The 21,634-nt window shown below is 38.3% G+C and overlaps 1 protein-coding gene across 1 annotated transcript in view; it reads right to left on the bottom strand.

Moving 5' to 3' along the window:
* Positions 1-20,129, bottom strand: part of LOC130934834 (uncharacterized) — a 30,044-nt gene extending 9,915 nt beyond the window's left edge. Inside the window, exon 1 of the mRNA XM_057864364.1 lies at positions 19,794-20,129. Within this exon, the coding sequence (XP_057720347.1) occupies positions 19,794-20,129 (336 nt within the window). The remainder of the gene's footprint in view (positions 1-19,793) is intronic.
* Positions 20,130-21,634: the final 1,505 nt, after the last annotated feature.

Genomic DNA, 21,634 nt, shown 5'->3' with positions numbered 1-21,634 from the left:
GGGCAAAGTATGAACTATTATACATTTCTGGAACGCCCAAGATGTCTACTTTCCAATGCAATTAAAAGTGCATCAATTGGGCTTTGGTAGCTCCAAAAAATTCACTTTGTGTGTAGGAGGGTCAGAATCCAACAGCATCTGTAGTCCTTTCTCAGCCTTTGAATAAGATTTTTGCTCAGGTCCCTCAATTTCAGCCAGAAAATACCTAAAATCACAGAAAAACTCAAAAACTCATAGTAAAGTCCAGAAATGTGATTTTTGCATAGAAACTAATAAAAATATACTAAAAAGTAACTAAAACTTACTAAAAACTTCCTAAAAATAATGCCAAAAAGCGTATAAATTATCCGCTCATCAGACGTCGAGACCCTCAAGGAATTCCCTGAATCGTTTGTTCATGAAATAGTTTTTGTTGTCCGAGATTACAATCTCAGAGATTCTAAATCAGGTTTTGACTTGTCTCCAGAAGAACTTCCGACACTGGGGCCCGTGATGGAGGCTAAGGCCTCGGTCTTGAAGAGAAGAACTTTGCGTGGTCTAAGAATCTTTACAATTTGGTACTCGTTGCAAGTATAGCTCCTAAACCAACAGAAGTCCTTTCTTACAAACATTTTGGTTGTCACAAGTAACAAACCCTTTTTAAAATTGATAACCGAGTATTCAAACCTCGGGTCGTCTTCTCAAGGAATTGCAGGGAGGTATGTTCTTATTATTGGTTATGAGTTTGGTAAATTGGGTTTTGAAAGTGAGGAACAAGTAAATTAAATGACAAATAAAATAAATAATTAACTATAAAATAAAGTCTTGGCAAGATATGAAAATTCGAAAGTCCTATCCTAGTTACTCCTATGAGAATGGAAGTTAATCACACTTAGTTAACCTTTGCGTAAGCAAGGGAAAGTCAAGTGAACCAATTGGTTAGATTTCCCAAGTCCTAGCCAACTCCTAAGGAAAGACTAGAGTTAGTGCAATTCCAATTAATCAGCCGACATAACAATCAATCCTGAATAGCTGATAACTCAAGAGCTTCCAGTTAATCAATTAAAGCCAATAATATAAAAAGCTAAATAAGAATCTTAGATCTGAAATACCTCAATTGCATTAATAAGAGAAAATCAATCTAAACATAAAGAATTCATAAGTCAATCTGGCAACATAAGTAATTAAATGAGAGCATTAAAGTATCTGAAAGTAAAAGAGAAATATAAAGTAAAAGAAATATTGAACCTGATGAAGAGTTGAAATTCTAAATCCTTTAAGAGGAATCCTAATCCTAAAACCTAAGAGAGAGGAGAGAACCTCTCTCACTAAAAACTACATCTAAAACCTAAAATTGTGAGTTATGAAAGCATGTTGAGTCTCTGCATGTTCCCTGACTTTAATCTGTGTTTCTGGGCCGAAAACTGGGTTGAAATGCGGCCCAGAATCTCTGCCAGCAACTTTTGCAATTCTGCAGATTGCGCACGTCACGCGTCCACGTCGTCCACGCGATCGCGTCACTCAGCGTTTTTTGTACCACGCATGCGCGTCGTCCACGCATTCGCGTCATTCGTGCAGCTTCCAATCTGCGCGGTCGCGTCAGGCATGCGAACGAGTCACTCCGATTTCTTCCATTTCGCGCGGTCGCGTGAGCCATGCGACCGCGTGACTTCTCGCTGGTCATCTCCTCAATTCCTTGTGTTCCTTCCATTTTTGCACGCTTCCTCTTCATTCTCTAAGCCATTCCTGCCCTATGAAGCCTGAAACACTTAACACACAGAACAAGGCATCGAATGGTAATAAGAGAGGATTAAGATTAGCTAAATTAAGACCAAAGAAGCATGTTTTCAATCATAAAACTAAACTAGGAAGGAATTGTAAAATCATGCAAATCCTATGAATAAGTGGGTGAAAAGCTTGATAAAACCACTCAATTAAATACAATATAAACCATGAAATAGTGGTTTATCAGTACCCATGCTACATGTGTACACACAAGACATGGGAAATTGAGGATTCATGCGTACACATGGTGCATGCGTACTGAAAGAGCAAAACCGACGGTTAGGAATTTCTTCTCGGTTAGAAGAAAATAACTTCGTTGCAAGTATAGTTCCAAACCGACAAGTAATGCTCAATTAAAGTTTAATTTTAGTTGTCACAGGTCCATCCCAATAAAAATAACCGAGAGTATTAGTCCAGGGTTGTTTTCTCAAGGAATTGCAGTGAGGTGTGCACATTATTGGTTATGGTATCCAAGGTGAGGGTTGATAAAAGTGCAAGAAAATAAAATCAAGCAACTAAAGATAACAACTACTAAAAAGAGGCATTCATGGCAAGGATTGAGAATCTAGGGTTTTTATCTAGTCATTAATCATAACATAACAATTATCAAGAATTTATCCTATTTAGTTATCTCCAATGGGAGAAGGTACAATGTCATCTCCAACATTCAAAGAAAGTCAAATAAGACTAGTTAATCTCAATCCAAAAGTCCTAGTCAACTTACTAATTGAATTAGCAAAAGACTAGCATCAAAGGAAACAATATTAACTAACAACTCTAGATCATCAACCCAAATTGGTTATTCATGACTCAAGATTACCTAATTTCTCTTCCAAGCCAAGAAAGCTCAAAAAGCTACTCTAACATCCAACCAAGCATTTTATCAAACACTTGGAAGGCATAAAAGGAAAGCGTCATAAAAGTGCAAGAATAATAAATCTACCAACTACCAATTGCAAGAAAATAACAATGACAACTCAAATCAACAATAAAAGAACATCAAACATCAAATTGCATTAAAGGAAATCCAAATCCAACAAAGGTTCATCAACTTAAAAAGAGGCATAAAAAGGAAAATTAACACTACAAACTAAGAGAATGAAGGTGTAGGAATAAGAAATTATAAAGAAAACCAGATGAAAACAAGAAATTAATCCTAGATCCAAAAAAAAATTAACCTACATGATCCTAAGCTACACTAATTGCTCCCCCTTGTCGAATCTTGAATTCTACATCAAATAGCCTCAGAGATGAGTTAGATTTGGGCCTGGGAAGCTCAGAAATCACCCCCAGCATTTTCACTTTAATGAGGTCACGTGATCAGTGTCACGCGTGCGCATCGCTGGCCAAAATTCCTCCTCACGCGTACACGTGGGTGACGCGTGCGCATGGCTTGCAAATCTTTTCTCACGCATACATGTGGGTGACGCATGCGCGTGGCCTTCAATTCTCCAAATGCTTGTTTTATCATGAATACTCCACTTTGCATGCTTTTCTCTTCACTTCTTCCATCCAATACTTGCCTTATGAACCTAAAATCACTCAACAAACATATAAAGACATTGAATGGAATTAAAGTGGATTAAAATTGGCAAATTTAAGGCCTAAAAAGCACGTTTTCACTCTTAAGCTCAAATTTAGGGAGAATTATAAAACAATGCTATTTCGTTGAATAAATGTGAGATAAGTTGATAAAATCTCCTAAATTAAGCACAAGATAAACCACAAAATTGGAGTTTATCAAACGTCCCCACACTTAAACTAAGCATGTCCTCATGCTAAACTCAAGAAAGAAACAAAGGGTATCAACATTTATTCAATGCAAACTATTTAGATGCAACCTACCTACATGCAATCTATCTACATGAATGCAATTACTTGGTTAAAATAAATCAATTTCTAAGAAAACATATTATGGACATGAGGGCTAAAGTAATTACAATTGATCAAATCCACAATTGAATTGAGTTATTGAAAAGATTTTGACAACTAGCAAGAAAATAGATGATCTTAGGTGAAAACATCTAATTGAGCAGTCGAATGCTCACCGGATGTGTATCCGCTCTAGTCACTCAAGTGTATAGGGTTGATTCACTCAATTCTCCCCTAATCATGCTTTCCAAGATTTGTTTTTCATCTAACAATCAACAATTATTCCATGCATGCATACAAATATCATGAGGACTTATCCATGGGTTGTAATGGGGCTAGGGTCAAGGTAAGGATGCATATGGCCATGTGAGCTTGAAATTTGAATCTTTGATTAACCTAAACTTCCCACCTAACCTATATAACAACCTATACAATTCTAAAAAAACCTAACTACCCATTCTTTACTTTTTCACTCACTCATGCATTCCCTTTTTGATCACCACCCACTTGCATTGATTATTATTGAACTTCACTTTGGGGGATTTTGTCCCCTTTTTATTGTTTTTCTTTTTTTTCTTTTCTTTTATTTTTTCTCTTTTTCTCTTTTTCTTTTTGATGAATTATATATAAAGGTACCAATGCATATGGTTTAAACATTTAATGCATGAGTATGTACTCAATTCCCAAAATTTTTCAACAAAAATACAAAAACACACTTTTATCTCACCCAATATTCCCAAACTTCCCAAACTTGAATGATAAGCACTCTCACTAGCCTAAGATAATCAAAGATCCAAACAAAGAACATTTATTATTTTTTGCTTTAAGGCTTGTGATGTGATAAAATTAAGAACAAAAGCGGTTTAGCATAGGCTCAAAGTTGGCTAACAATGGAAGATAAAAGGTAGGCTATTTGGGCAAGTGAGCTATTTGAAACGATGATCTCAATCATATAAATGCATGTATACACCAAATAATGGATATAAAGAATCAAACAAATCAAAGATTACAATCATAGAAAGAGGATAATACACACAAGAATGGAAATAAGTGGTTATATGATGTAACCATACAATTAAGCTCAAAACTCACAAGGTTGTGTGTTCTTAGCTCAAAAATAAGTTCCACAATATATGATTCAAGCAAGTTCTAAAAAAAATTTCTCAAATCAATTGGGGTGCCCTATAGATAAATTCCTTGAAAAATTTCATTATTTAGACTAAGTTTATTATATATGTATGCAATACAAGAAAATGCAACTAAGAATCCTAAAAGACCTAAAAATGAAATACGAAAGTGTTGGGATTAGAAATTTGTCACCCAAAAACACCGATCGCTCGGGCGACCTCCCCACACTTAAAAGTTTGCATCGTCCTCGGTGCATTCAAAGATGAGCAAGGGGGTACGGCGACTTTTCGGGTTGCCACCTTCAGCTGGTGGGTCAACCGGTTTCTGCGTATTCTTTTCCCGCTTCTGTTTTTTGCTTATGATAAATCATCCTGAGCAATAGAAAACAGGATAGTAAGAAAAGTAAATGCAAAAGCAAGGAAGCGTAGATTGTTGGAATGAGGTAAAAATCACTAGAATTGAGTGAGTGAATTATTGTGACATTGATAAAAAATCGGTGTGTGAGTTCTAAGATGCATGCGGTTTAGAACACATACACTAGCATAGAGAGCTATGTCACGATTACACAATGAAAGTATACACTTTACCCATTCTAGTGTGCTTGAAATACTTCAAAGAAGACATGTAGGTTAAGCCAACCAAAAAATAGATAACGAATCATGAAAGCACTCAAGCAAATAAACAAGCAATTGTGAAATGGATAATGGATGGACATAGATTGATGTGCAAGGTAACTTTAATGAACAAAACGGAAGATAAAACTTGCACATCAATTAATGACACACTTTGAATTTCATTTGCAACACCTAATTGACATAAAGGTGGAACACATGGGTGCTATGGAACTTAGGAAAAAGAAGATAGAAATTAAACTCAATCACATAGCAAGCATGGTCCACAAGGCTTTACAAAGCTCAAAAATTTGTCACTAGGTAAACTTTTGATCAAATTCCACAATTCCAAAATCTCAATGCATGAAATAGGTGATGTGAATAAGGGTCAATCAATAACAAGCATCACCTAACAAAAAATGCATTGATAGTACGTAATTGCCTAACAATGGATAATGAATGGATGGTGGCCAAAACATGCAATTCAAAATATTTATGATGCTTGAAGGCAATTTCATACACTTGGTATCCAAAAATGTTAAGAATGAAAAACTCAAAACCAAGTAATAAATTGTAACCTCAACAAAGAATCCAATAATTAAAATTAACAATAATTATGCTAGAACAATATCAAGTTAATACTAAGCAGCAATGAATAGCAAACAAGATTAATAATCCAACACTTATAATGAAAAGTAGAAAAAATAAACATAAATCAAACTAACTAAATAACTAACTATCTAACTAATAACTAACAAACTAAAGAAAATAATGGTAGATGGTGAATGGTAGTGTTGGATGATGGTTGAAGAAGGGAAGGAAAAGAGGAGATGAAAAAAGAAGGAAAGAAATGGAAAGAAAGAAGAAAAGAAGAGTGGTGAAATAGGGAAGGGTCACGCGTACGCTTCATGTCACGCGTACGCGTGAGTTGCAGAAGTGAGCTACGATGCGTACGCATCGATGAGGCACACGCGTGAGTGAGGAGAGAGATAAGTAACTCGTACGTGTTGGTGGATTTTGTGCTATAGGTACAATTCCAGCCCAAAACGCGTGCAACTCTTTGGAATTTGTACTGGCCCTAAAAAATTTGGATGTCACGCGTACGTGATGAGCGGATATTTTATATGCTTTTTGGGGGTAATTTCATGTAGATTTTAATATGTTTTAATTAGTTTTTAATAGAATTTTATTAGTTTTTAAGCAAAAATCATATTTCTGGACTTTACTATGAGTGTGTGTATTTTTATGAAATTTCAAGTATTTTTTGGCTGGAATTGAGGAAGCTGAGCAGAAATCTGGCTTAGGCTGAAAAAGGACTGCTGATGCTGTTGGATCCTGACCTCCCTGCACTCGAAATGAATTTTCTGGAGCTACAGGAGTCCAATTGGCGCGCTCTCAACGGCGTTGGAACGTAGACATCCAGGGCTTTCCAGCAATATATAATAGTCCATACTTTGCACGAAGATAGACGACGTAACTTGGTGTTGCACGCCAAGTACATGCTGCTGTCTGGAGTTAAACGCCAGAAAAACGTCATGATCCGGAGTTGAACGCCCAAAACACGTCATAACTTGGAGTTCAACTCCAAGAAAAGCCTCTACTCGTGGATAGCTTTAGTCTCAGTCCCAGCACACACCAAGTGGGCCCCAGAAGTGGATTTCTGCACCAATTATCTTAGTTTACTCACATTCTGTAAACCTAAGTTACTAGTTTACTATTTAAACAACTTTTAGAGAATTAGTCTGTACCTCATGACATTTTTAGATCTGAATTACATACTTTTTGACGGCATGAGTCTCTAAACTCCATTGTTGGGGGTAAGGAGCTCTGCAGCGTCTCGATGAGTTAATACAATTCCTTTATTTTCCATTCAAACACGCTTGTTCTTATCTAAGATGTTCATTCGCGCTTAATTATGGAGAAGGTGATGATCCGTGACACTCATCACCTTTCCCAAACCATGAACGTGTGCCTGACAACAACTTCTGTTCTACATCAGACTGAATGAGTATCTCTTAGATTCATTACGCAGAATCTTCGTGGTATAAGCCGGATTGATGGCGGCATTCATGAGAATCCGGAAAGTCTAAACCTTGTCTGTGGTATTCCGAGTAGGATTCTAGGATTGAATGACTGTGACGAGCTTCAAACTCCTGAAGGCTGGGCGTTAGTGACAGACGCAAAAGAATCAATGGATTCTATTCCAACCTGATTGAGAACCGACAGATGATTAGCCGTGCTGTGACAGAGCATAGGAACGTTTTCACTGAGAGGATGGGAGGTAGCCATTGACAACGGTGACACCCTACATAGAGCTTGCCATGGAAGGGACTTTTCGTGTGTTGAAGGATTTTAAGGAAGAGTTGAAGTTCGAAGGACAAAGCATCTCCAAAACTCCAACATATTTCTCAGTACTGCACAACAAGTAACACTGTTATTCTCTTTTATTTTTCTAATCAAATCTAGTAATTTCACTTATAATCCTATTGGCCTCCTGACTAAGATTAATAAAATAAATATAGCTTGCTTCAAACCAATAATCTCCGTGGGATCGACCCTTACTCACGTAAGGTATTACTTGGACGACCCAGTGCACTTGCTGGTTAGTTGTGCGGATTACAAATTCGTGCACTAAGTTTTTGGCGCCGTTGCCGGGGATTATTCGAGTTTGAACAACTAAAAGTTTATTTTATTTCTTAGATTCGGAATAATTTATTTCTATTTTTATTATTATAGAGTCATTAAATCTTGATAGGATAGTTTCTTTTCAAAAAATTTTTTTTCAAAATTTATTATTTTTCTTAATTAATTGCTAATTTTCGTGAGTCTAGTGTTTTGTTCTAAGTTTGGTGTCAATTACATGTCTTATATTTTTCTTTAAAATTCTCGACTTGTGTTCTTTGTTCTTCATTGATCTTCAAGTTGTTCTTGTTTATCTTTCTTGTTGATCTTGAGTTTTTCTTGCTTTGTGTCTTTTCTTGTTTCACTTGTGTTCTTTTTAAAAGCATCAATTGGAATATTCAGAACAAGTGTTATATTTACTCCCAATTGGCTAGAGTATTGGCTTATATTCTTGATAATTGGGTATACGCTTTGGAACCTTTTTCAAAAATAAATTTTCTTTGATTGAATCTTGTGCCAAACTTTAAGTTTGGTGTTTTCTTGTTAATCTTTTTATAATTTTCGAAAATTTTATTAAAGTTTTCTAAAAGTTTTAAGTTTGGTATTCCTTGGTGTTTTCCCTCCAAAAATTTTCGAAAATAAGGAGCATTAGATCTAAAAATTTTAAATTTTGTGTCTTTTGTGTGTTTTTCTCTTTCATCATAAAATTCAAAATTCAAAAAAAAATTATATTTTCTAACTAATTTTGAACTATTTTTTTCGAAAATTTTATATAAAAATTCAAATTTCAATTTCAAAATATTTCCAATTTCTTTTATTTATTTCGTTTTTTATTTTATTTTATAAAAATTAATTCAAAAAAAAAATCAACATATAAATTATCCCTTGTATTCCATCATGGAAGCAAGTAGGAATGAACAGTCCAAGAGGACTCTGGGGTCATATGCTAACCCCACTACTGCTTCATATGGGAGTAGTATCTGTATACCCTCCATTGGAGTTAGTAGCTTCGAGTTGAATCCTCAGCTCATTATCATGGTGCAGCAAAACTGTCAGTATTCTGGTCTTCCACATGAAGAACCTACAGAGTTTCTGGCACAATTTTTGCAAATTGCTGACACAGTACATGATAAGGAAGTGGATCAGGATGTCTACAGATTGTTACTGTTTCCATTTGCTGTAAAAGATCAAGCTAAGAGGTGGTTAAATAACCAGCCTAAGAACAGCATAAAAACATGGAAGCAGCTGTCAGAAAAATTCCTGAATCACTATTTCCCTCCAAAACGGATGACACAGCTAAGGCTAAGCATCCAAGGCTTCAAACAAGGAGATAATGAATCTCTTTATGACGCCTGGGAGAGATACAGAGAGATGCTAAGAAAATACCCCTCTGAAATGTTTTCAGAATGGGTGCAATTAGACATCTTCTACTATGGGCTTACAGAAAAAGCTCAGATTTCTCTAGACCACTCAGCTGGTGGATCTATACATATGAGAAAAACAATTGAAGAAGCTCAAGAGCTTATTGATACAGTTGCCAGGAATCAACATCTGTACCTAAGCAGTGAATCTTCCATGAAAGAAGAAGCTAAAACAGTAACTGCTGAGCTCAGTCCGGTGGATCAGGCTAATGAATTCAATCAGCAATTAGACTTTCTAACTCAGCAGCTAGCCGAATTCAAGGAAATATTACAGGAAACAAGAATGGCTAACAGGAATATGGAAGTACAATTAAAGCAGACAGAAAAGCAACTGTCAAAACAAATAGCAGAAGAATGTCAAGCAGTTCAATTAAGAAGTGGGAAAACATTAAATACCTCACTTCAAAGCAGCAGGAAACCAAGAAATGAACAAATGGCTACTCAAAATCCCTCTGAGGACAGTCAGAGCCCAGAGAGGAATAAAGCTGGCGCTGAACGCCCAGACCATGCTCATTCCTGGCGTTCAACGCCAGAAACAAGCATGAATCTGGCGTTGAACGCCCAAAGGGAGCATGGTTCTGGCGTTCAAATGCCAGTAACAAAGAAGGAGGTGGCATCTAACGCCACTCCAGCTTCCACCCCTGGCATTCAAATGCCAGTAGGGGATCAGTCACATACAAGTGCTGATGACAACCCTTCTAAAAAGGCTTCCCAACCCACTTCTGTAGGTAATAAACCTGCAGCAACTAAGGTTGAGGAATACAAAGCCAAAATGCCTTATCCTCAAAAACTCCGCTAAGCGGAACAGGATAAGCAATTTGCCTGCTTTGCAGACTATCTCAGGACTCTTGAAATAAAGATTTCATTTGCAGAAGCACTTGAGCAAATACCATCTTATGCTAAGTTCATGAAAGAGATCTTAAGTCATAAGAAGGATTGGAGGGAAACTGAAAAAGTTTACCTCACTGAAGAATGCAGTGCAGTCATTCTGAAAAGCTTACCTGAGAAGCTTAAAGATCCCGGGAGCTTTATGATACCATGCACATTAGAGGGTAATTGTACCAAGCAAGCTCTATGTGATCTTGGGGCAAGTATCAACTTAATACCTGCATCTATTATCACAAAGCTTGGTTTGACTGAAGAAGTCAAACCAACCCGGATATGTCTTCAACTTGCTGATGGCTCCATTAAATACCTATTAGGCGTGATTGAAGACATGATTGTCAAGGTTGGGCCATTTGCCTTTCCTACTGACTTTGTGGTGCTGGAAATGGAGGAGCACAAGAGTGCAACTCTCATTCTAGGAAGAACTTTCCTAGCAACTGGCCGAACCCTCATTGACGTCCAAAAAGGGGAAGTAACCCTGAGAGTCAATGAGGAGGAGTTCAAGTTGAATGTTGCCAAAGCCATGCAATATCCAGACACCCCAGATGACTGCATGAGTATTGATATCATTGACTCTCTGGTAAGAGAGGTCAATATGGCTGAGAGTCTCGAATCAGAGCTAGAAGACATCTTTAAAGATGTTCAGCCTGATTTGGAGGAATCAGAGAGAATAATAGAACCTCTGAAAATCCCTCAGGAAGAGGAGAAACCTCCCAAACCTGAGCTCAAACCATTACCACCATCCCTGAAATATGCATTTCTAGGAGAAGGTGATACCTTTCCTGTAATCATAAGCTCTACCTTAGAGCCACAGGAAGAGGAAGCACTAATTCAAGTGCTAAGGACACACAAGACAGCTCTTGGGTGGTCCATCAGTGATCTTAAGGGCATTAGCCCAGCCAGATGCATGCACAAGATCTTACTGGAGGGTGACGCCAAGCCAGTGGTACAACCACAAAGGCAGCTGAACCCAGCCATGAAGGAAGTAGTGCAGAAAGAGGTCACTAAATTACTCGAGGCTGGGATTATTTATCCTATTTCTGACAGCCCCTGGGTGAGCCCTGTCCAAGTCGTCCCTAAGAAAGGTGGCATGACAGTGGTTCATAATGAAAAAAATGAACTGGTTCCTACAAGAACAGTTACTGGGTGGCGTATGTGTATCGATTACAGAAGGCTCAATACAGCTACCAGAAAGGATCATTTTCCTTTACCATTCATAGACCAGATGCAAGAAAGACTAGTAGGTCATGAATACTACTGCTTCCTGGATGGATATTCAGGTTATAATCAAATTGCAGTAGATCCCCAGGATCAGGAGAAAACGGCATTCACATGCCCATCCGGAGTATTTGCATACAGAAGGATGCCATTTGGCCTGTGCAATGCACCTACAACCTTTCAGAGGTGCATGCTCTCAATTTTCTCTGATATGGTGGAAAAATTTCTGGAAGTCTTCATGGATGACTTTTCAGTGTTTGGAGACTCATTCAGCTCCTGCCTTAACCATTTAGCACTTGTTCTAAAGAGATGCCAAGAGACTAACCTGGTTTTAAACTGGGAAAAGTGTCACTTTATGGTAACTGAAGGAATTGTCCTTGGACACAAAATCTCGAACAAAGGGATAGAGGTGGATCAAGCTAAGGTAGAGGTAATTGAAAAACTACCACCACCTGCCAATGTTAAGGCAATCAGAAGCTTTCTGGGGCATGCAGGATTCTACAGGAGGTTTATAAAGGATTTTTCAAAAATTGCCAAACCTCTGAGCAACCTGCTAGCTGCTGACACGCCATTTATCTTTGATAAAGAGTGTCTGCAAGCATTTGAGACTCTGAAAGCTAGATTGGTTACAGCACCAATCATCTCTGCACCAGACTGGACATTACCATTTGAATTAATGTGTGATTCCAGTGACCATGCCATTGGTGCAGTGTTGTGACAAAGGCATGACAAGCTTCTGTACGTCATTTACTATGCCAGCCGTGTTTTAAATGATGCACAGAAGAATTACACAACCACAGAAAAAGAGCTACTTGCAGTAGTTTACGCCATTGACAAATTCAGATCCTATTTAGTAGGATCAAAAGTGATTGTGTATACAGATCATGCTGCTCTTAAGTATCTACTCACAAAGCAGGATTCAAAACCCAGACTTATAAGATGGGTGCTGCTTCTGCAAGAGTTTGATATAGAAATAAGAGACAGAAAAGGGACAGAGAATCAAGTAGCAGATCACCTGTCCCGAATAGAACCAGTGGAAGGGGCGTCCCTCCCTCTCACTGAGATTTCTGAAACCTTTTCGGATGAGCAACTCTTTGCCATCCAGGAAGTGCCATGGTTTGCAGACATTGCAAACTACAAGGCAGTGAGATTTATACCCAAAGAGTACAGTAGACAGCAAATAAAGAAGCTGATCACGGATGCAAAGTATTATCTTTGGGATGAGCCGTATCTCTTTAAGAGATGCGCGGACGGAGTAATCCGTAGATGTGTGCCTAAGGAAGAAGCACAGAAGATCCTATGGCACTGCCATGGATCACAGTATGGATGACATTTTGGAAGTGAGCGAATAGCCACAAGAGTCCTCCAAAGTGGCTTCTACTGGCCTACTCTCTATAAAGACTCCCGAGTGTATGTACTTAATTGTGACAGTTGCCAAAGATCTGGCAATCTACCTCACAGTTACGCCATGCCTCAACAAGGGATCCTGGAGATTGAGTTGTTTGATGTATGGGGCATTGACTTCATGGGACCCTTCCCACCATCATACTCAAACACTTATATTCTGGTAGCAGTGGATTATGTATCCAAGTGGGTGGAGGCTATTGCAACACCCACCAATGACACTAAAACAGTGTTAAAATTCCTCCAGAAACACATCTTCAGCAGATTTGGTATCCCTAGAGTGTTAATTAGTGATGGGGGCACTCATTTCTGCAATAAATAGCTTTATGCTGCTCTGGTTCGTTATGGAGTTAGCCACAGGGTAGCTACTCCATATCATCCACAAACTAATGGGCAAGCTGAAGTCTCAAATAGAGAACTCAAAAGAATCCTGGAACGGACTGTAATTAACCGCAGAAGGGATTGGGCAAGAAGCTTGGATGATGCTCTGTGGGCATACAGAACAGCATTCAAGACCCCTATAGGGACCTTTCCATACCAGCTTGTGTATGGAAAGGCGTGTCACTTGCCAGTGGAACTGGAACACAAGGCCTATTGGGCAACCAGATTCCTAAACCTTGATGCCAAGTTAGCCGGAGAAAAACGATTGCTCCAGTTAAATGAGCTAGAGGAATTTAGACTCAATGCTTTCGAAAATGCAAAGATTTACAAAGAGAAAGCGAAAAGATGGCATGATAAGAAATTGTCATCCAGAGTCTTTGAGCCGGGGCAGAAAGTTCTGCTATTTAATTCTAGGCTCAAATTATTCCCCGGGAAATTAAAATCCCGGTGGAGAGGTCCATATGTCATTACAAACGTATCACCATATGGATACATAGAGCTTCAGGATAATGACTCTAACAAAAAGTTCATCGTTAATGGACAAAGAGTCAAACATTATCTTGAAGGCAAATTTGAGCAAGAATGCTCAAAACTGAGACTTGATTAAAACTCAGTAATAGTCCAGCTAATGACATTAAAGAAGCACTTGCTGGGAGGCAACCCAGCCAATCACAAAATTTAATTTTATTCGTATTGATTAATTAATTGATTTTTACAGGTATATGTCAAAGTATCTTCAAGGTAAAATAGCAATTGATTGGACTCACAGAGTTATAAGGGAAATTGGAAGCTCACTGGCGTGAAAAAGCCAGTAAGAAACAATTTGGGCGTTGAACGCCCAAAAGAAGCACCCACTGGGCGTTCAACGCCAGTAAGGGTAGCCTTCTGGGCGTTAAACGCCAGAAAGGAGCATCTTCTGGGCGTTAAACGCCAGAAAGAAGCACCTTCTGGGCGTTTAACGCCAGATTGACAGCATCCTGGGCGTTCAGAAAAACGCCCAGTGACAAAGGACTTCCTGGCGTTCAACGCCAGAAAGATGCATCAGCTGGGCGTTGAACGCCCAGGAGAAGCAACATTTGGGCGTTAAACGCCCAAACCATGCAGCAGTTGAGCGTTTAACGCCAGGATGGTGGGGAGGAGGTAAAATTCGTTTTTCTTTACAAATTTTCTAATTTTTTATGTTTCAATTCATGATTTCTTGCATAAACATATTTTAAATTATCATCCCTCATTTCAAATTAGTGTTCTAAAAATCCTAATTTCTAAAATCCCTTTTTCAAAAATATCAAATGTATTTGAATCCATAAAGACAAATTATTTTTCAATCCAATCAAACTCTTTTAAAATTTGTTTTCAAAACTCAATTATCTCTTTAAAAATCTTTTTCAAAATTAAAAATTCAAATCTATCTTTTTAAATATTATTCATATCTTTCTCTTTTTAAACTATATCTTTTTCTTATCATATCTATCTTTTATAAATCATATCTTCTATCTTATCCTTTTTCTTATTTTCGAAATTTCCCACCCCCCTCCCCATATATTGAGTTCGGCGCCCCACTCTTCATCACCTTGCCACACTTGCTCTCTTCCTATCCCTCTTCTTTCTTCTCTTTTGCTTGAGGACAAGCAAAGCTCTAAGTTTGGTGTGGTTATCCGTGATCACAAAAACATACTCATTAAATTCATGGCCCCTAAAGGAAAGCAACCCACCCCAAGGGGCAAGAAAGAAAGTGCTCCAAAGCCCCTTTGGAATCAAGGGAAGTTCTTAACTAAAGAACATTCAGATCATTACTACAAAATAATGAGTCACAGATCAGTGATCCCGGAAGTCAAATTTGATCTGAAAGAAGATGAATATCAAGAGATTCAAGAGCAAATTCGAATCAGGAATTGGAAAATTCTGACCAATCCTGAAACGAAAGTGGGAAGAAACATGGTTCAGGAGTTCTATGCTAATTTATGGCAGACAGACAGGCAGAGAATAATTGGAGCTGCTCTCTATGACCATCGGACCTTAGTCAGAGGAAAGATTGTTCATACTCATCCTGACAAGATCAGGGAAATATTTAAGATTCCTCAACTAAAAGATGACCCAGACTCCTTTAACAGGAGAATGATGAGGGTAAACAAAGGTCTAGACAAGATTCTAGAGGACATATGCATCCCTGAAGCCAGGTGGACTACCAGCACCACTGGCACCCCAATTCAACTCAAAAGAGAAGATCTAAAACCAGTAGCCAGAGGCTGGCTGGATTTCATTGGGCGTTCCATATTGCCCACCAGCAACCGTTCTGAAGTAACCATCAAAAGAGCTGTCATGATTCACTGCATCATGTTGGGAAAAGAGGTAAAAGTCCATCAACTGATCTCATGTGAGCTATATAAAATAGCAAACAGGAATTCCAAGGACGCCAAATTGGCCTATCCAAGCTTAATTTCTATGCTCTGCAAAGATGCCGGAGTGAAGATGGGAATAACAGAGTATATTCCAGTTGAGAGGCCAATCACTGGAATATCAATGGTCAGACAACAGCAACAAGATGATTCTGCCAAGAGGAGAGCACAGGAAGCCCTCCCAGAACTACCTCAATTCGAATACTGGGAACATCTTGAGGCTTCTATTTCCAGATTGCAAGAAGCTATGGACCAAATAAAGGAAGAACAGAACAATCAAAGTAGCATGCTTTGCAAACTGCTTAAGGAACAGGAAGAGCAAGGGCGTGATCTAAGGGAGCTAAAGTGCCAAAAATTAATCCTTGAAAAGCACCCCACAGATTAGAGGGACATCTACTCCTCAAAACAACAGGTTGCTGAGTTCCAATTTTTCTGCTTTAACTTAGTGATAGTGGTATTAGAGAAATTTAACTTAGGAGATATTGAGTAGTAGTAATTAGTATGTCTATTTTGATTTTATTTCCAATTAAGCTATAATTTATTTTTCTCATCATCATCAGGCATAAATAAAGTAGTAGAATTTTTTTTAGAATAAAGAAGTAATCTATATTTTTCGAGCTCTTAATAATAAAAATTATAATTAGTTATGTGTGGTGGCAATACTTTTTGTTCTCTGAATGAATGCTTGAACAGTGCATAACTTGTACTTTGAATTTGATGAATATTGGCCCCTGAAGGAAGGAGGAACACGAAAAATATTATTGATGATCTGAAAAATCATGAAATTGATTCTTGAAGCAAGAAAAAGCAGTCTCAAAAAAAAAAAAAAAGGGAGGAGCAATAGAAAAAGCCACGAGCCCTTAAAACCAAAAGGCAAGAGTAAAAAGGATCCAAGGCTTTGAGCATCAATGGATAGGAGGGCCCAAGGAAATAAAATCCAGGCCTAAGCGGCTAAACCAAGCTGTCCCTAACCATGTGCTTGTGGCATGCAGGTCCAAGTTACAAACTTGAGACTGAGTGGTTAAAGTCGTGATCCAAGGCAAACAGAGTGTGCTTAAGAGCTCTGGACACCTCTGACTGGGGACTTTAGCAAAGCTAAGTCACAATCTGAACAAGGTTCGCCTAGTCATGTGTCTGTGGCATTTATGTATCTGGTGGTAATACTGGAAAACAAAGTGCTTAGGGCCACGACCAAGACTCATAAAATAACTGTGTTCAAGAATCAACATACTACACTAGGAGAGTCAATAATACTATCTGAATTCTGAGTTCCTATGGATGCCAATCATTCTGAAATTCAAGGGATAAAGGGAGATGCCAAAACTGTTCAGAAACAAAAAAGCTACAAGCCCCGCTCATCTAATAAGAATCTGAGCCTCATTTAAAACTCTAAAATATTATTACTTCTTAAATTTCTGTTAAAACCTATTTTATTTATCTAGTTGCTTGAGGACAAGCAACAGTTTAAGTTTGGTGTTGTGATGAGCGGATATTTTATACGCTTTTTGGGGGTAATTTCATGTAGATTTTAGTATGTTTTAATTAGTTTTTAATAGAATTTTATTAGTTTTTAAGCAAAAATCATATTTCTGGACTTTACTATGAGTGTGTGTATTTTTATGAAATTTCAGGTATTTTTTGGCTGGAATTGAGGAAGCTGAGCAGAAATCTGACTTAGGCTGAAAAATGACTGCTGATGTTGTTGGATCCTGACCTCCCTGCACTCGAAATGGATTTTCTGGAGCTACAGGAGTCAAATTGGCGCGCTCTCAACGGCGTTGGAAAGTAGACATCCAGGGCTATCCAGCAATATATAATAGTCTATACTTTGCACGAAGATAGACGACGTAACTTGGCGTTGCACGCCAAGTACATGCTGCTGTCTGGAGTTAAACGCCAGAAAAACGTCATGATCCGGAGTTGAACGCCCAAAACACGTCATAACTTGGAGTTCAACTCCAAGAAAGGCCTCTACTCGTGGATAGCTTTAGTCTCAGCCCCAGCACACACCAAGTGGGCCCCAGAAGTGGATTTCTGCACCAATTATCTTAGTTTACTCACATTCTGTAAACCTAAGTTACTAGTTTACTATTTAAACAACTTTTAGAGAATTAGTCTGTACCTCATGACATTTTTAGATCTGAATTACATACTTTTTGACGGCATGAGTCTCTAAACTCCATTGTTGGGGGTAAGGAGCTCTGCAGCGTCTCGATGAGTTAATACGATTCCTTTATTTTCCATTCAAACACGCTTGTTCTTATCTAAGATGTTCATTCGCGCTTAATTATGGAGAAGGTGATGATCCGTGACACTCATCACCTTCCCCAAACCATGAACGTGTGCCTGACAACAACTTCCATTCTACATCAGACTGAATGAGTATCTCTTAGATTCATTACGCAGAATCTTCGTGGTATAAGCCAGATTGATGGCGGCATTCATGAGAATCCGGAAAGTCTAAACCTTGTCTGTGGTATTCCGAGTAGGATTCTAGGATTGAATGACTGTGACGAGCTTCAAACTCCTAAAGGCTGGGCGTTAGTGACAGACGCAAAAGAATCAATGGATTCTATTCCAACCTGATTGAGAACCGACAGATGATTAGCCGTGCTGTGACAGAGCATAGGAACGTTTTCACTGAGAGGATGGGAGGTAGCCATTGACAACGGTGACACCCTACATAGAGCTTGCCATGGAAGGGACTTTTGTGTGTTGAAGGATTTTAAGGAAGAGTTGAAGTTCGAAGGACAAAGCATCTCCAAAACTCCAACATATTTCTCAGTACTGCACAACAAGTACCACTGTTATTCTCTTTTATTTTTCTAATCAAATCTAGTAATTTCACTTATAATCCTATTGGCCTCCTGACTAAGATTAATAAAATAAATATAGCTTGCTTCAAACCAATAATCTCCGTGGGATCGACCCTTACTCACGTATGGTATTACTTGGACGACCCAGTGCACTTGCTGGTTAGTTGTGCGGATTAGAAATTCGTGCACCAGTACGCGTGGGCGAGGCGTACGCGTGGGTGGTCGAAAAACTTGGGGTCACGCGTATGAGTGTCGTGTACGGGTGACATGGTGCTCTGTTTTTCAAAATTTTTCCAAGTTCTTGCACCAAACCAAGCATTCCAAACCTCCAAATAGCTACCAAAACACCATAAAATCTTATTTAACATGCTAGACTACTAACTAAACCAAACAAATAAAACTAAACATGGAATTAAACCTATTTTACCAATAATTACAAAAGAGAAAAATGAAAAGATGTTACCATGGTGGGGTGTCTCCCACCTAGCACTTTTATTTACTGTCCTTAAGTTGGACTTATGGAGAGCTCTCATCAAGGTAGCTTGTGCTTGAATCCATCTTTGAACATCCACCAATGCTTGAATCTCCAATAGCTCCATCATTCAAAATTAATAGCTCCAAGCTTTGATGGAGTTCTTCACAAACCATGAGCTCCTAAAATTGATCTTCTTTTTGTAATCCGGGATCCCACACTTTATTTTCACTTCCGTCTTCAAGTTGATTACGGTGATTCCCTCCAGGTGGTTTACAAGCCAAATTCTCAATGAGACCTCCAAACAACTTCCTAAACCCAAGCAATCTAACTCTACACCAAACCTTGCCATCAAACTTTGAACATGGAACCATCATGAACCTAGAGTGATGTTTCCAACCACTAACCATATCTCTTTTGCACTTAAAGCCCCAAAGAGCTCTAAGTTGACCATCTGTCTCATGCAAACCATATTCTAGTGGGATAATAAAGCTTAGAGATAAAAGATTTACCCACTTGAATGAAAGGATGGATGGTGATGGCTTGGGGAGAAGTGTCTCCAATGTCCTTGCAAGCTCTACTCCCTTGTGTTCTTCCTTGATAACTTCCACCTCTTTACTAGCTTCTTCAATTTTAACCTCTTCCTCTTGGTAGCTTTCTTCCAATTCAATCTCTTTTTCATTGCTTACCAAGGGTATGGGAGTTTGTGCACATTCTTCTATGATCTCAATTTCATGTCCAGTGAGAGAGGATTCAATTGTAGATGGAAACTCATCAATGATTGAATCCATCTCATGATCAACCTCTTCAATGTCTCTAACTATAATATGCTTTGGAGGTCCTACACCCTCCTCAACATCAATATCAAACTTCTTGGGAGAGGGCTCTCTAATTCTACATTCCCATGGACTTCTAACATCTCCTAAATCTCCAACCACTCTTTTTGGCTCAATTGTCTCTACTCCCTCCCCTTGTTGCACTTCTTGCTTCAACTCATCTTCTTCACCTTGAAACTTCAAGTTCACCCCGTCACTATGCTCCTTGGTTGATCCTCCACACTTGTCAATGGGAGTACTTGGGATGCATGAGCTTAAGTGGGAGGCCATGTTGTTAATGGCTTCTGCCATGGTGGCAACCATGACTTTCAGCTTTTTTAGCTCCTTTTGCTTCTCTTTTTGCCTTTGGATATAAGAGCTAATCTCTCTTCATTGTTCTAGCCTGAAGGCATTGAGAGCTTCATCCATCGGAGGAAGTGGTGGAAGAGAGGGTTCATTGTTTGGGAGAAAGGGTTCATAATTGGAAGGTGGTTTATCTTGATAAAGGTATGGAGATGGTGTATATCGAGGTGGTTCTTGGGAGTATCGGTGTTGGAGTTGTTGTGGTTCTATGTATGGTTCATATGGCTCATAAGGTGGTTGGTATGGTGGATACGGATTAGGGTCATATGGAGGTGTTTGGTGGTAAGGGGCTTGTAAGTATGGTTGTTCAAAACTATATTGAGGGGATGGTTCATAGGCATATGGTAATTATGGTTGACAACCACAATAAGGGTCACCACATCCATTAGGTTGATATGAATTAGGAGTTGGATTATACCTATAAGAACCCGGAGGATGTTGTTGTAAGAAGGTTGATAAATTCCTTGAGGCTTCTCCCATCTTTGATTGTTCCATCCTTGATGCATGTTGTCATTGTAGTTCCCATTTCCTACAACATAATTTGAACCAAACTCATAGCCAAAGGGATGAGAATTCATAGTGCAAAGAGAAAGTAAAAAAAAACAAAACTAATAAGAAACAATGAGAAACAAAGTCCTACAACTAGCAAAACTAGAAAACAAACAAAAAATTAAGATATTTACAATATTAACATATATACAATAACCAATAACAAGCACACATTGCAATTCCCTAAAAACGGCACCAAAAACTTGATGTGAGGTAAATCGTCGGTTAGAAATTTCACACAAATAATTCTGTTGATGGTATAGTTCCCAACCAATAAGAAATGCTCAATCAAAGTTTAATTTGTATGTCACAAGTGCAAACCAATAAAAATAACCGAGAGTATTAGCCCCGGGACATCTTCTCAAGGAATTGCAGTAAGGTGTGCACATTATTGGTTATGGTATACAAGGTGTGGGTTGATAAAAGTGCAAGAAAATAAAATCAAGCAACTAAATATAACAACTACTAAAAAGAGGCATTCATGGCAAGGATTCAGAATATAGGCTTTCTATCATAGTCACTAATCATAACACAATAATTATCAAGAATTTATCCTATTTAGTCATCTTCAACGGGAGAAGGTACAATGTCATCTCCAACACTCGAAGAAAGTCCAATAAGACTAGTTAATCTCAATCCAAAAGTCCTAGTCAAGTTACTAATTAAATTAGCAAAAGACTAGCGTCAAAGGAAACAATATTAACTAACAACTCTAGATCATCAACCCAAATTGGTTATTCATGACTCAAGATTACCTAATTTCTCTTCCAAGCCAAGAAAGCTCAAAAAGCTACTCTAACATCCAACCAAGCATTTTATCAAACACTTGGAAGGCATAAAAGGAAAGCGTCATAAAAGTACAAGAATAATAAATCTACCAACTACCAATTACAAGAAAATAACAATGACAACTCAAA

The sequence above is a fragment of the Arachis stenosperma genome, chromosome 1, assembly GCF_014773155.1.
Source record: "Arachis stenosperma cultivar V10309 chromosome 1, arast.V10309.gnm1.PFL2, whole genome shotgun sequence".
Taxonomy (NCBI): domain Eukaryota; kingdom Viridiplantae; phylum Streptophyta; class Magnoliopsida; order Fabales; family Fabaceae; genus Arachis; species Arachis stenosperma.
Note: the sequence above shows the minus strand (reverse complement) of the source record. Positions and strands in the feature narration are given on the sequence as shown.